General features: G+C 44.7%; 1 protein-coding gene across 1 annotated transcript in view; it reads left to right on the top strand.

Annotated features, from left to right (window-relative positions):
• The window catches only part of LOC111964452 (relaxin receptor 2-like), a 79,366-nt gene extending 66,483 nt beyond the window's left edge, over nt 1-12,883 (top strand). Inside the window, exons 6-9 of the mRNA XM_070443506.1 lie at nt 1,531-1,602; nt 11,546-11,617; nt 11,965-12,085; nt 12,548-12,883. Coding sequence (XP_070299607.1) covers nt 1,531-1,602; nt 11,546-11,617; nt 11,965-12,085; nt 12,548-12,883 — 601 coding nt within the window. The remainder of the gene's footprint in view (nt 1-1,530; nt 1,603-11,545; nt 11,618-11,964; nt 12,086-12,547) is intronic.
• The last annotated feature ends 3,965 nt before the right edge of the window (nt 12,884-16,848 follow it).

The following is a 16,848-nucleotide window of genomic DNA, read 5'->3' as shown; positions in this document are numbered from 1 at the left end:
GAGGACTGAGACTGCCGGAGAGGACTAGACTGACACGGAGACAGAGAGACTGAGACTGACAGCGGGACAGAGAGACGGACTGCCGAACAAGACTGAGACTGACACGGAGACAGAGAGACTGAAGACTGACCACGGAAGACAGAGAAGACTGAGACTGACACGGATGAACAGAAGAGACTGAGACTGACACGGAGGAACAGAGGACTGAGACTGACACGGAGACAGAGAGAGAGACTCGGGAGACAGAGACACTGGAGACTGACGAGACAAGAGCGAGACTGAGAGACAGAGACTGACACAACGGGGCTGGAGACGAGAGACTGACGAGACTGAGACTGGCACAAGGACCTGAGACCTGGACCCAGAGTGGACCATTGTTTCTACTAGACCGTCTTCTGGCCTCGGTCATTGTACTGGATCAGGGGGCAGGGCTTTACACTGTACTGGGTCAGGGCTTTATACTGTAACGAGGTCAGGGGCTTTACATTGTACTGGGTCCAGGGCTTTACAATTGTCTGGGTCGGGCTTTTACACTGTACTGGCGGTCAGGGCATTACATTGTAACTGGGTCAGGGCTTTACAACTGTACTGGTCAGGGCTTTACACTTACTGGGCAGGGCTTTACATTGTACTGGGTCAGGGTTTAGATTGTACTGGGTCAGGGCTTTACTACTGTACTGGGTCAGGGCTTTACACTGTACTGGGTCAGGCTTTACATTGTACTGGGTCAGGGCTTTACACTTACTTGGGTCAGGGCTTTACACTGTACTGGGTCAGGGCTTTACATCTGTACTGGGTCAGGGCTTTACATTGTACTGGGTCAGGGCTTTAACACTGTACTGGGTCCAGGCTTTACACTGTACTGGTCAGGCTTTATACTGTACTGGGTCAGGCTTTACACTGTAACTGGGTTCAGGGCTTTACATTTACTGGGTCAGGCTTTACCTTGTACTGGGTCAGGGCTTTACACTGTACTGGGTCAGGGCTTTTCATTGTTACTGGGCCAGGGCATTACATGTACTGGTCAGGGCTACACTGTACTGGGTCAGGGTTCACACTGTACTGGGTCAGGGCTTTACACTGTACTGGGCCAGGGCATTACACTGTACTGGGTCAGGGCTTTACTCTGTACTGGCAGGCTTAGATTGTACTGGGTCAGGGCTTTAGACTGTACTGGGTCAGGGCTTTACATTGTACTGTTCAGGGCTTACTGTACTGGTTGTGTTAAAGCTAGAAACATGTTTGTTTACCACATGAAAACTCAACCTCTGTGTTTTATTTTAGAATGAGATTGTGCTATTAATAATAGCATTTGCTGGTACCTGGTGAAATAATGTTGAATCTCTGTGCTTGAGTTGACAGTGTGTGTGTGTGTGTGTGTGTGTGTGTGTGGTTGTGTGTGTGTGTGTGTGTGTGTGTGTGTGTGTGTGTGTGTGTGTGTGTGTGTGTGTGTGTGTGTGTGTGTGTGTGTGTGTGTGTGTGTGTGTGTGTGTGTGTGTGTGTGTGTGTGTGTGTGTTTTCTCATCTCAGGTTCCTACAGAATAACAGCATCCAGACAATCTCACTCAAGCCTTCAGTGGACTTCTACAAGCTAGAGAGACTGTGAGTACTGACATAGCTCTATCCACCGTATGTGGGCCTCTTTACACACTACACGACTTATGTGGGCCTCTTACACTACACAACTTATGTGGGCCTCTTTACACTACACGACTTATGTGGGCCTCTTTACACTACAAGACTTATGTGGGCCTCTTTACACTACACGACTTATGTGGGCCTCTTTACACTACAAGACTTATTGTGGCCTCTTTACACTACACGACTTATGTGGGCCTCTTTACACTACAACGACTTATGTGGGCCTCTTTACACTACACGACTTATGTGGGCCTCTTTACACTACACGACTTATGTGGGCCTTTACACTACACGACTTATGTGGGCCTCTTTCACTACAGGACTTTGATGACACAAACTAGGTCCAGGAGAGATTCTTGTGTAAAGAGACGGATCTAGATTAAAATCTCTCATGAAGAGATTCCCTCCACACTACCTCCGGAGTACTCTCATACCCTCCTCTGAGTGTAAAGACAATAGCTCTCCCACACCACATATCCCCATGCAAGAATGACCTTAATACCAGTAGACAGCATTTTTTTCTCTGTTAGCCAAATTGAACATGGAAATATCCACACATTTGTGGATCATTGCGTTAATCAAGTGTGCAATTGTATGTGCAAAATGGTTTAGATGAGAGAAGCTCCTGTAAAGTTTGAATTGCTATCCTTATTTTGTTTGACTATATACTACGGTATTTACGGTATTGCTAATGGACACACTCCATCCAAGGAGAGTCTAAACAGAGAGGATGCAAATCTGATGTTGAAGAGAGCTAGATCTCACTAGAACACATTTTATGAATGTAAATCCACCCTTACTAAAGACAGAGATGGAGAGAGAGAGAGAGATGGGGGGAGACGGAGAGAGACTGGAGAGGGGGGGACGGAGAGAGAGGGAGGGGAGGAGAGGGAGAGAGAGGGGAGAGGGGGGGAGACGGAGAGAGGGGGAGACGGGGAGAGAGAGGGGGAGGGGGGAGACGGAGAGAGAGGGGGGAGACGGAGAGAGAGGGGAGGGTGGAGACGGAGAGAGGGGGGGGAGGGGGGAGACGGAGAGAGGGGGGAGAGGGGTGGAGACGGAGAGAGAGGGGGGAGGGGGAGACGGAGAGAGAGGGGAGGGGGGAGACGGAGAGAGAGGGGGTAGACGGAGAGAGAGAGAGGGGGGAGACGGAGAGAGAGGGGGGAGGGAGAGAGAGAGGGGGGAGGGAGAGGAGAGGAGGGGGAGACGGAGAGAGAGGGGGGAGACGGAGAGAGAGGGGGGAGACGGAGAGAGGGGGAGAGGGTGGAGACGGGAGAGAGAGGGGGAGAGGGAGACGGAGAGAGAGGGGAGACGGAGAGAGAGGGGGAGCGGAGAGAGAGGGGAGGGGGAGACGGGGAGGAGAGAGGGGTAGACGGAGAGAGAGGGGAGGAGGAGACGGAGAGAGAGGGGGAGACGGAGAGAGAGGGGAGGGGGGAGACGAGAGAGAGGGGGAGACGGAGAGAGAGGGGAGGGGGAGACGGAGAGAGAGGGGGGAGACAGAGCGAGAGGGGAGGGAGAGACGGAGAGAGAGGGGGAGACGGAGAGGGAGGGGAGGGGGAGACGGAGAGAGAGAGGGGGGAGACGGAGAGAGAGGGGGAGACGGAGAGAGAGGGAGGGGGGAGAACGGAGAGAGAGGGGAGGGGGGAGCGGAGAGAGAGGGGGAGACGGGAAGAGAGGGAGGGAGACGGAGGAGAGAGGGGGAGACGGAGAGAGAGGGGGAGATAATGTTCAGAGCTCGTTAATACCGCGTAATACGGCAATCACACGGTACGGCGCCGACGTTTGACTTTCTACATGCAAAATATATATTTCCCCCCCCAGTTAGGGTAGGAAAAAGCCCCCATGAATACTGCTGTTAATCTGTGGTCGCCCCGACGGTACGAACCTAACTATTGATTCTGGACCGCGGACAGTTAGGCTACTGCGAGCTCAGCGCCAAGAAAACAGGAGCGCTACCTCTGCTCATCCGTCCTGAAGGAGAGAGCTGATAGAAAGAAGAGTCACACACCGCATAAAATAACGTTAAAGAATAGCCTAAGCAGCTCGTTCACTTGGACATAGTAAACCAAGACGACCCAATCCATAACATAAAACCACAACCATTTATCAATACCAAAACCAAATTAATAAAACAGGTATTACTTGCCGTTGCAGACATCATTTTTTTTTATCACGTTCAGCACATAAAGTAGCCCTTCTGGGGATCTAAAGTTTAAATGCAACAATGTTTCAACGTGCATTCTTTTAAAAGAGATAGCTAACAGCAAGTGAGCTGTCGTAAACAAAACAAAAAGTCCCATCCTCCAGTCCTTCTTTATGAAATGGGCAATAGCAGGGTCATATAGTTTGGCCTTTTATTTTTATATCTCACAGAGGTACTTTCTCCATTGAGATCAAAGCCAAGGCTGACAGTCAGACCGGTCCAGTGGTGTTCCTGCAGTAAGTCGTAAATCTGTTTCAGGGCGGAGAATGTCCGAGGCATTAGACAGGGGAATGGTCAACAGCAGTATCTCTGTCAGCCTCTTGGAGAAAGCGGAGGAAGTCGACCGGGCTCCTAACATGTAAGTCAGACATGGAGTACATCACTGTGAGTTCTCATGGAGTACATCACTGTGAGTTCTCATGGAGTACATCACTGTGAGTTCTCATGGAGTACATCACTGTGAGTTCTCATGGAGTACATCACTGTGAGTTCTCATGGAGTACATCACTGTGAGTTCTCATGGAGTACATCACTGTGAGTTCTCATGGAGTACATCACTGTGAGTACTCATGGAGTACATCACTGTGAGTTCTCATGGAGTACATCACTGTGAGTTCTCATGGAGTACATCACTGTGAGTTCTCATGGAGTACATCACTGTGAGTTCTCATGGAGTACATCACTGTGAGTTCTCATGGAGTACATCACTGTGAGTTCTCATGGAGTACATCACTGTGAGTTCTGCTTTGAGCCGCGAGAGATCAACGTGAGGCCCATAGCTTTCCTTGAGACTTGAGAACGCAGTGTTGGGGAAGATTTCCCTATATCTGGTGAACCGCTGTGGGTCAATAAGGGCAAGAAACATAAGCCTTTTTGTGGTCCTTGAACCTGTTCTTTAGCTGAGTGAGACGGTTGTCGATGATCCCACTGTGTAGCTGTTGGTACCGGGCGCAGACTTCTCCATGCCTCTGTGCCCTCCACCCTCTCGGATCCCCGGTCTCAGGCACAGTGTCCTCGTAGATAGAGTAGAGTTTCCCTTTTTCTCTCTCCATGGTGCTGTAGAATTCATCGAACCTGGACAGGCAGAAATGCATGTAAAACTTCCTTATTCTGCAAAAATCACAAACAGCATGTCAGAGTACGCAAAGATGGAGTTGAATGTGGATAGCAGGAAGCAGAACTTGAAGCTTGTCACGTGTGTAATGTGTCCATCTGCGCTGTGAACTGTGTCTTCATCAAAGTCATCATCCACAATATATTCAAAGGCTCTCTAGGAGTTCCTCCCTCTTATCATACACAGTGCAAACCAAATGTGAGGAGTTCCACCGTGTTCCACCGTGTTGGAGCCACTCTGGGTAGTCTTCACTGGCATATTTCATTCAGAAGTTTTGTGCGTTTGAATAATCTTGAGAAAAAAGCCACTGAGATCTTACACTCTTTCAATTTTGTGACATCACCAGATTAAGGGTCAATGGGATCCGGTGTCAAATACCCTTCTAGGGGGGTCTGGGGGGCATTCCTCTCTGTGATATATTGTTTTTAAGAAATAAGTGTGAAATGGTTTTTTCTTGTGAATTTTGAAGGGAAAACACATTCAAAACTTTCCTGATAATTTGGTCAATATATCCCAACCATAACTGAAATACCAATAATTTCTGTATTACTTAAAACTGTTTGTCTAACTCTTAACAGTTCAGATAGTATACACGCTTGGTAATTTGTTTGTAGAACGACTGTGAGAAAGCCAGTTCTGGGGTGTGTTCAGTTCCATTGAATGTTTGTAACATTGCGTAACGGCTTGTACTGAACGACACATTTCCCCAAAATGTTCTTCAACTTTCTTGAACAGACTTTTAGGTTGCCTACGTTTGCTCTGTTTGGTGCATATGGCGAGTGTGGCTTGAAGTAGAGGTTTTCACGGGTCCAACAAACCTGAAATGATGAGATCTGACCCGGGACACGAGCGGGTCCTAAATTCAGAGGTTTTGTCTTAGATCTGGGTCGGGTCTGATATAATTTTCACGGTTCTCAGGTATCTGCAATTAAWATGTATTTACCGACTGGACCTGATTGGACCCATCCTCTGTTAATTTAATGTGTGAGGTGATGAGAACTGCGTAAGCTTGTTATCTGTGTTAGCCAATGGTAACTTAATAATAAGTATAGCTTACAGCATGTCCAGCTGAAACTGGTTTCGGATGCTCACCTCAAATATGCCTGCTGCTGCTGAAGAGAGAGAGAGAGCGAGTGAGAGGAAGCTGGCCTAAGCTACTGTTCATTGAGAAGATGGAGGCCTTTTTCATTGAAGTAAAACAAAAGTTAGACAAAAAAAAATCCTAGCCTCGTGAAAAGAAGTAGACAAGTTGTACTATTGTCATTGACAAAAATTTGAAAACCGTTGGCGCGGCCAAATGGACTGTGTGTGTGCAACGCGCTATTCAGGTTTCATTGAATTTTCATATGTATTATCATTTGTTTTATCATTATTGTTATTGTATAACATTATTATTAGTATTGTTATTATTATTATTATTATTGGTATTGTTATTATTAGTATTGCTATTGTTATTATTATTATTATTATTATTGTTATTATTATTGGTATTGTTATTATTAGTATTGCTATTGTTATTATTATTATTATTATTATTGGTATTGTTATTATTAGTATTGCTATTGTTATTATTATTATTATTATTGGTATTGTTATTATTATTATTATTATTATTATTGGTATTTTTATTATTATGTTGTGCTCATTAACATAGGTAAAAAATAGGCCTGTTGTGAAATAAATATAGGCCAAGCCTGTTCAAAACTTTTATGACGGTTTAAACCAGTTCGTTATTAGGCTTTATTAGGTTATCAGGCTTGGCTACTGCAGGCCTATGAAGGCAGTGCACACCGCCGCYCCAACTGACTCCTACAGTTGAACTTGACGTGACAAAGAATGTTTTAGATCTCCCGCAGTTACTCCTTTAAATCTAACAATATAATGCTTATCTTTATCCCAAAAATATTCTGAACGAAAACAGTATGAATTAGCTTTGTTCTGAATGCCTATAACTGTATGTCAGTAGTAGACTTTCTGACAGGGATAAAGATGTCAGTGTCGGGAACATTGCTCCGGCATCCTCTCAGTCTCTCTAGGGCTTAAGCTTCTCATCCTTTACAGATGTCTTTTTTATATTAATATTATACAGAGGACGCCTAGACCTACATACAATGCCCTGGTGCATTTACGCACAAATCTCCGACAGAAGTAAAAAATATATATATCTTTATTTAACTAAGCAAGTCAGTTAAGAACAAATTCACATTTTCAATGAGGAACAGTGGGTTAACTGCCTTGTTCGTGGGGCASAACAACAGATTTGTACCTCRTCAGCTCAGGGATTTGATCTTGCAACCTTTCGGTTACTAGTCCAACGCTCTAACAACCAGGCTACCTGCCWCCCCAAATGAACCGTGAGGTGGACAATTATTGTTTTAGGAAAGTAAAAACCAATAAACCAATAGGCTATACAGTTCTGAATATGCTACACATTGTTTTTTTTACATTTGTCWTTGGCTGGTTTTAAAGACACGTGACTGTGGATCATTTGGCTATTATCGCTTGTTTATTGATGGTGGTGGCAGCACCCAGGCAAACTTTTCTTTTTTTTTTTCGGATTGAACGCAGCCCTGGTGACTTTTCTACTCCAAAATGTATGAAAATAAAATGATGGTGACTCCATTAAAATAAAATGTTCTACTCCATCCGAAAATAAAACGTTCCACTCCATCCGAATAACATATTGGTCCATATTATCAGGCCGGTGTGTTATTTAGCAATACCCATGATCACCTGTAGCCCAACAGATGCAGCAAAGTGGCTATAAATAAATATGCCGAAGCCTGCCAATCTGTATTTGTGCTAATCATTAGCTAGTACTTCCCAAACTTAGCTAGTACTTCCCAAACTTAGCTAGTACTTCCCAAACTTAGCTAGTACTTCCCAAATTTAGCTAGTACTTTCCAAAGTTTTTCAGCCATGCCTCCTTACCTCCCTCAATTGAATGAACTGCTACTATGATACACAACATAGGGTATGAGAATACCTTGACTTTACCTTTTACAGTACATACAAACACCAGTACCTGGTTTCCCTTCCATATTGAAATCAAGAAGACAAAATGTGTAAACGAGAAATAAAGCAGCTTACTGCACTGTCACATGCATCTCTTTCCATAAAGACTACAGTAGATATCAATATAATGTTGGTTCTGGAAGTATTCTCCGGGTGATTATTAGGGTGCATAAACATGATGAGTGCTTTCCCGCCCACAATTTTGGCCTTCACATTTGTTTTCTTAACATAAATAAGGATAGGTTTGCTGCTGCTGGTGGTCAGTCTGGGAGAGGCAGTCTGCTCTCTGACTGGGGAGAGGAACAAGCTTGCTGAGGTTCAGAGAAACAGCCCTTCTTTAATTCTGTAGCCTACTAGGAACCAGATGTTTCATAGTTTATAATACTACGAAAGTTATTTATTCACAAAATGGAACCCGTTATAACAGTTGTTTTTCACGCCAATCAGTTAAGCAATAGAAACCTTCCTCATTTGAAAAAATATTATTTTCTATATTATTTTTTATTCTTGCTTATGAATTGACCATGTTAAATGTGACAGTACTTCTTTATTTGTTACAAGTTAGCTCACAGAGTGAAGGGTTTGTTAAGAAGAGAGAGGAGAGAGAGGGAGAGAGAGATAGAGAGAGAGAGACAAAGATAGAAAGAGACAGAGAGAGACAGAGAGAGAGAGAGACAGAGAGGGAGAGGAGATACAAGCCTTGCGCAACTTTTTTCCCTTCACAAACAACGGCCTCTGAGGATTGGGCCTAAACCAAAAGCATAATTGGCAGCGGTGAGATTGATACAATTAGGAATTGAGTAGTACTGTGTAGTGCAAAGCCACAAAAAGCCAGTAGCTACAGTGAGGAAATCATTACCAATCCATCAAATTCGCCTAGGGCTGTGGCGGTCACAGATTTCGTCAGCCAGTGAGAGGAACCAGGCTATGAGGGGTGGCCAGTCCTCTTCTGGCTGTGCCGGGTGGAGATTATACCAGAACATGGCCAAGATGTTCAAATGTTCATAGATGTTGTTCATAGATGACCAGCAGGGTCAAATAATAATAATCACAGTGGATGTCGAGGGTGGAACAGGTCAGCACCTCAGGAGTAAATGTCAGTTGGCTTTTCATAGCCAATCATTCAGAGTATCTCTACCGCTCCTGCTGTCTCTAGAGAGTTGATAACAGCAGGTCTGGGACAGGTAGCACGTCCGGTGAACAGGTCAGGGTTCCATAGCCACAGGCAGAACAGTTAAAACTGGAGCAGCAGCACGACCAGGTGGACTGGGGACAGCAAGGGGTCATCAGGCCAGGTAGTCCTGAGGCATGGTCCTAGGGCTCAGGTCCTCCGAGAGAAAGAAAGAAAGATAGAAAGAAAGAGAGAGCGAATTAGAGAGAGCATACTTAAATTCACACAAGACACCGGATAAGACAGGAGAAATACTCCAGATATAACAGACTGACCCTACCCCCCCGACACATAAACTACTGCCGCATAAATATTGGATAAATATTGGAGGCTGAGACAGGAGGGGTCAGGAGACACTGTGGCCCCATCCGATGATACCCCCGGACAGGGCCAAACAGGAAGGATATAACCCCACCCACTTTCCAAAGCACAGCCCCCACACCACTAGAGGGATATCTTCAACCACCAACTTACCATCCTGAGACAAGGCCGAGTATAGCCCACAAAGATCTCCGCCACGGCACAACCCAAGGGGGGGCGTCAACCCACTCAAGTGACGCACACGTCCTAGGGACGGCATGGAAGAGCACCAGTAAGCCAGTGACTCAGCCCCTGTAATAGGGTTAGGGGCAGGTTTTTTTACTAAACCAGCAATGGCCCAGGTTGACTGCTTGTCAGTCTGAAGAGCAGACAATCCAGCACAGCTTCTTGGCTTACTCACACCCAGTCATCCACGGATAGCGCTCATAATTGTTGGCTTGAAAATACCTTTCAAATCTCTTTCCTGGCAGTGCTGGTGTTGGCCTTCCACTCTGTACGACATTTAATAATCGTTGGAATGTAGTCTTCAAAAAGGGCAGTGGTAACAAATTAGCCACCACATCCTCCTGGATAACACCTGCTGCTGTTTGTCACACAAACCACAACAAAAGCTACCTCGAGTATGGGAAAACTGGGTTTCTGCTTGTAATTGCGCTCTCAGTCGGCAGTGACATGTCTCCGCCTTTAACCTTTATTTAACTAGGCAGTTAAGTCAATTAATAACAAATTCATATTTACAATGACCGCCTACCCCGGCCAAACTCTAACTCGGACTACGCTGGGAAGAGAAAGGAGGATGTTCCTCATCTGATTATTTTGTGTCTTTGTTGTGTAGAAGGATAATGTTCAGTAATATTTTTTATATTCTCTCGTGCGCTCTCTCTCTCTCTCTCTCTCTCTCTCTCTTCCTCTCTCTCTCTCTCTCTCTCTCTCTCTCTCTCTCTCCTCTCTCTCTCTCTCTCCTCTCTCCCTCTGCTCTCTCTCTCTCTCTCTCTCGTCCTCTCTCTCCTCTCTCTTCTCTCTCTCTTTCTCTCTCTCCCTCTCTTTCTCTCTCTCTCTTTCCCCCTCTCCCTCTCTCTCTCTCCATCTCCCCTCCCCCCCCCCCAAACATCACTACCGTTCAAACGTTTGGGGTCACTTAGAAATGTCCTTGTTTTTTTTCTCAACATCAACCATGAAGAGGCGACTCCGGGATGCTGGCCTTCTAGGCAGAGTTGTAAAGAAAAAGCCATATCTCAAATTGGCCAATAAAAAGAAAATATTTGATTATCCCTTTAATTTCCAACACACACTGAAGAGATTAAATCAGAAATCATAAACAATTATTGGAACGATTAAATAGAATATTTATATATCCCACTGCTTAAACACAGACTGTATGTCAGCTGTAACCTACAGTTGTAAATAGAGTATAGGGCTGCGTCCCAAATGCACCCAATTCCCTATTAGTGCAGTACTTTTGAAAGGGAAGGAGAAAGGAAGGAGAAAGGAAGGAGGAGGAAGGAGGAGGAGGAAGGAGAGGAGGAGTAGGAGGAAGGAGGGGGATGATGGAGGGAGGAGGAAAGAGGGAGAGGAAAGGAAAGGAGGAAGGAGGCAGGAGGAAGAAGGAGGCAGGAGGGTAAGGAGGAAGGAGGAGGGGGGAGGAAGGAAGGAGATGGGAGAAAGGAGACAGGAGGGAGGAGGAAGGAGGGAGGAAGGAGGAGGGAGGAAGGAGGAGGGGGAGGAAGGAAGGAGATGGGAGAAAGGAGGGGAAAGAAAGGAGCGAGGAGGAAGTAGGGAGGAGGATTTTTTTGTAATTTATTTTTTATTTAACCTTTATTTAACTAGGCAAGTCAGTTAAGAACAAATTCTTATTTACAATGACTGCCGATGCTGGGCCAACTGTGCTTCGCCCTATGGGACTCTCAATCACAGCTGGTTGTGATACAGCTTGGAATCTAGGTGGAAGGAGGGAGGAGAAAGGAGGAGAAAGGAGGATGTTTCTCATCTGATTATCTGTTTGTGTCTTTTTATGTGTAGGAGCAATAATGTTCAGTAATATTTGTTTCCCTCTCTCTCCTCCCTCCCTCTCTCTCTCTCTCAGGTTTCTCAGTGAGAACTCCATCTCATCTCTCAGTCCGGGTGTGTTCAGTGATCTCCGTAATTTATGGTGGCTGTGAGTACAGAGCTGGTACACTGCATACACACACACCGGCGGATTTGGGCCGTTCTGCAGTGTAGACAGTAAAAGAAACCAGCTGAGTCTGTATCACCATATTTCTCTTTTAGTAGACGTTATCACAGAAGAATGCAGCTCAGAATAATCCATTTGATTAGAAACTCCTCTTTGTTTTATATCTTTGTTTTGAAAGTCCAGAGGTTTGGAGTTAAAATSCGAGGTGGGGGTCATATTTTAGCAGAACAGCGATAACACATTGAATTGCATGTCACCGGAAGAAATGGCAGCAGTTTTACCTGGACAAAATGAACACCTTACGTGAGAATGCTATTCATTRACTACAGCTCAGYGTTCAACACCATAGTRCCCTCAAAGCTCATCACTAAGCTAAGGAYCCTGGGACTAAACACCTCCCTCTGCAACTGGATCCTGGACTTCCTGACAGGCCGCCCCCAGGTAGTGAGGGTAGGTAGCAACACATTGGCCACGCTGATCCTCAACACTGGAGCACCTCAGGGGTGCGTGCTCAGTCCCCTCCTGTACTCCCTGTTCACCCACGACTGCGTGGCCAGGCATGACTCCAACACCATCATTACGTTTGCAGACGACACAACAGTGGTAGGCCTGATCACCGACAACGACGACACAGCTTATAGGGAGGTGGTCAGAGACCTGGCCTGGCGGTGCYAGAATAACAACCTATCCCTCAACATAATCAAGACAAAGGAGATGATTGCGGACTACAGGAAAWGGAGGACCGAGCACACCCCCATTCTCATCGACTGGGCTGTAGTGGAGCAGGTTGAGAGCTTCAAGTTCCTTGGTGTCCACATCACCAACAAAATAGAATGGTCCAAACACACCAAGAGGGCACGACAAAGCCTATTCCCCCTCAGGAAACTAAAAATATTTGGCATGGGTCCTCAGATCCTCAAAAGGTTCTACAGCTACAACATCGAGAGCATCCTGACYGGTTGCATCACTGCCTGGTACAGCAACTGCTCAGCCTCCAACTGCAAGGCACTACAGAGGGTAGTGCTTATGGCCCAGTACATCACTGGRGCTAAGCTGCCTGCCGTCCAGGACCTCTACACCAGGTGGTGTCAGAGGAAGGCCTTAAAAATTGTCAAAGACCCCAGCCACCCCAGTCATAGACTGTTCTCTCTMCTACCGCATGGCAAGCSGTACCGGAGYGMCAAGTCTAGGTCTAAAAGGCTTCTCAACAGYTTYTACCCCCAWGCCATWARACTCCTGAACAGCTAATCAAATGGCTACCCGGACTATTTGCATTGTCCCCCCCCCAACCCCTCTTTTACGCTACTGCTACTCTCTGTTTATCATATATGCATACTCACTTTAACCATACATATATGTACATACTACCTCAATTAGCCCGACTAACCGGTGCCTGTATATAGCCTCACTACTGTATATAGCCTCTCTACTGTATATAGCCTTGCTACTGTATATAGCCTCGCTACTGTATATAGCCTTGCTACTGTATATAGCCTCGCTACTGTTATTTTTCACTGTCTTTTTACTGTTGTTTTTATTTTTTTTTACTTATCTATTGTTCACCTAATTCATATTTTTAAAAATCGCACTGTTGGTTAGGGCCTGTAAGGTAGCATTTCACTGTACGGTCTACACCTGTTGTATTCGGTGCACGTGACAAATAAACTTTGATTTGAAGTGTTTCAAAAACACATGATTTTACATGTGAAATGTCACGTGAAGTGTTCCAAAAACATGTTTTTTTATAGTGAGTTACCGCCTACTGTTTTCCAAATATTGGAAAAATCTTTAAATGTATTTATACRGCAGAACTGTATTTTGTCAGTAAATATACAACAATAAATACGCAGAAAAAATCAATAAAATAAAATAATTTTCAATGCTTTTTTTACAGGAGAATTTTGAATTACTTTCTGAACTCACTGTATATGGAATTGACCTCAACATTGATTAGTACATTTGGGACGTAACYACACCTGGGATTTGAACTCACAACCTCGTATACAACAGTAACCTGTTTCCTCCAGGTCTGTAGCCATGACAGAGATTAGCCATTTGCAAGAATACATTTCTCCACTTTGCTTAAAGTTACCCGGAATCAAGTCAATAATGCGATTATCTGAAAACACCAACTAAAAAGTAGCAGTGCTCAGGGACACTCGACATAGATTCAATCAGATCAAGCATGTTCCAACTTGTAAACAAGGCTTCATGGGATTTCTGTTAATCTAGCTCTGTGCAGCCAATTGCAATTTCCGCTTCAGATATAATGCCCGGAGAGGCTGTAACTCAGTTCCACTTCTGACACCGCCAAAGCAAACACTATGCAGGTGTCCGCTAGCATGGACCTGATAGATACAGCCCAATGTGTGCATAAATGCTCTCGGGATTTGAACTTGCAACATTTTGGTTTGGAGTGCATTAATGTCTCGGCAGAACCACCAAGAACACTCTAATATATAAGAGTGCAGTTACGGTACAGGGTTGTTCCCTGGTGTACAAAAAAAGGTCAAAGGTTACACACACGGTATCTTCAAAGGTACAAATAGGAACTCACATGGTACTAAGGTAGATGTGTGGAAAATCTAGTATAATGGTACATATTTCTACCCAATATATTAAATATAAAGCTGCATTTGTAACCTTGTGGGAATTTACCAGTCGTAAATACCAGTTGGATGCATTCACATGCATTGAAGTCGTTGGGAAATGACAATTGGCTAATGGCTAACAAGCTGCATCAAACATAGCTATCATGCTTGTAAATGAATTATGTAGTTAAAGAACCATATTAATAGATTGCTTTTTATAAATAATGTTTTGTTTTTACATTTAACTGACGTAAATGCTGTTATCGAGGTCATGTCCTTAGTAGCTGTGGGATAAGTCAGAGCTCAGGGATGAGAGACGCGTTTCCCACTAGTCATTACCAATTGGAGGGCCGTTCAAGATAATTTYCCCCCAGTCGTATGTGGTAAAATGCCACTTCCCACTTGGTTACGGACACAGCATTAGGTACAATCATTAGGTACTGCATTTTGAAATGTAGGTGGGAGCAATGTGTTGGCTGGGGCTCATTAGCATTTATTCATTTTTTTTGCCTGTTTTGCATGTTATTTTGGCATTAGTACGTGTCACGTATCATTTTGGAAACAATGTAAAAAAAAAAATTTTTTTTACTGAGTTACTAAAGCCACATACAAACGTGTGCTTTCTTGAGTAAAGCAGCTCCAAAATGCAGGTGTATCAGCCTGGCTCAGTGCTTTCTGTGGTGGTGGGCAGCCAGCTCCAAAATGCAGGTGTATCAGCCTGGCTCAGTGCTTTCTGTGGTGGTGGGCAGCCAGAGGAAAATGCGGAGCGTATGGGTTGGTAATGTTCTCTAGTTGCGCCGTGATTGGCTCAGTGTTCTGTTACTCATGGGGACATTACCTCACCGCCAAATCTAAGGGTAGAGCTCGAAAATTCAAGCCCCTTGGGTGTTGCCATAGAGTTAAATTAGAAGTGCCCATCCAAGAAGCCTCTCTACAGACCCTGTTTCGTTCCCAGGCTGTGTCCCAACCAGATGTGATCGGGAGTCCCATAGGGCGGCGCACAATTGGCCCAGCGTCGTCCGGGTTTGGCCGGTGTAGGCCGTCATTGTAAATAAGAATTTGWTCTTAACTGACTTGCCTAGTAAAAGAAAAGTAGTGGTAAGGTGTTTGGACTCTGCTGTTGGGACAGCTTTATGTAGGGCCTAACCGTTTGTGGGCACCGTTCTTCACCATTATAGTGCAATTAATGTATTGTTTAGTGTTGTGTTGTGTAGTGGCTTTGCTGGCATGCATCTAAAACATTTTTTTTGTAGTTTGCCCCACCAAGATTTAGTARTAGTTTCCAGTTAAGAAACTTCTGTCACAATGACCTCTTCACAGTGCAGCTTATTACTGATATACAGTGGTTTGCGAAATTATTCACCCCCCTTGGCATTTTTCCTATTTTGTTGCCTTACAACCTTGAATTAAAATGTATTTTTGGGAGGGTTTGTATCATTTGATTTACACAACATGCCTACCACTTTGAAGATGCAAATGAATATAACATTTTGTGATACAAACAAGAAAAATAACACAACAAAAAACAGAAAACTTGAGCGTGCATAAACTATTTCACCCCCCCCCAAAATCAATATTTTTGTAGAGACACCTTTTGCAGCAATTACAGCCCAAGTCTCTTGGGGTATGTCTCTTATAAGCTTGGCAATCTATCTAGCCACTGGGATTTTTGCCCATTCTTTCAAGGCAAAACTGCTCCAGCTCCTTCAAGTTGGATGGGTTCTGCTGGTGTACAGCAATCTTGAAGTCATACCACAGATTCTCAAATGGATTGAGGTCTGGCTTGACTAGGCCATTCCAAGACATTTAAATGTTTCCCCTTAAACCACTCAAGTGTTGCTTTAGCAGTATGCCTTAGTGTCATTGTCCTCGCTGGAAGGTGAACCTCTGTCCCAGTCTCAAATCTCTTGAAGACTGAAACAGATTTCCTCTAAGAATTTCCCTGTATTTAGCGCCATCCATCGTTCCTTCAAATCTGACCAGTTTCCCATTCCCTCCTGGATGAAAAACAAGAAAGAAAATCAATCACTCTCGGGTGATGAGAGGGTTTGCGCCAGACATAGCATTTTCTCCTTGATGGCCAAAAAGCTCAATTTTAGTCTCATCTGACAGAGTACCTTCTTCCATATGTTTGGGGAGTCTCCCACATGCCTTTTTGGCAAACACCAAACATGTTTGCTTATTTTTTCCTGGCCACTCTTCCGTAAAGCCCAGCTCTGTGGAGTGTACGGCTTAAAGTGGTCCTATGGACAGATACTCCAATCTCCACTGTGGAGCTTTGCAGCTCCTTCAGGGTTATCTTTGGTCTTCTTTTGCCTCTCTGATAATGCCCTTCTTGTCCTGGTCTGTGAGTTTTGGTGGGCGGACCTCTGTTGGTAGGTTTGTTGTGGTGCCATATTCTTTTTTTAAATAATGACTTTAATGTGCGTGCTCTGGATGTTCAAAGTTTTGGATATATTTTTTATAACCCAACCCTGATCTGTTACTTCTCCACAACTGTGTCCCTGACCTGTTTGGAGACTCCTTGGTCTTCATAGCCGCTTGGTGGTGCCCTTGCTTAGTGGTGTTCCAGACCCTGGGGCCTTTCAGAACAGGTGTATATATACTGAGAACATAGTGACA

The sequence above is a fragment of the Salvelinus sp. IW2-2015 genome, linkage group LG5, assembly GCF_002910315.2.
Source record: "Salvelinus sp. IW2-2015 linkage group LG5, ASM291031v2, whole genome shotgun sequence".
In the NCBI taxonomy this organism is placed as follows: domain Eukaryota; kingdom Metazoa; phylum Chordata; class Actinopteri; order Salmoniformes; family Salmonidae; genus Salvelinus; species Salvelinus sp. IW2-2015.
Note: the sequence above shows the minus strand (reverse complement) of the source record. Positions and strands in the feature narration are given on the sequence as shown.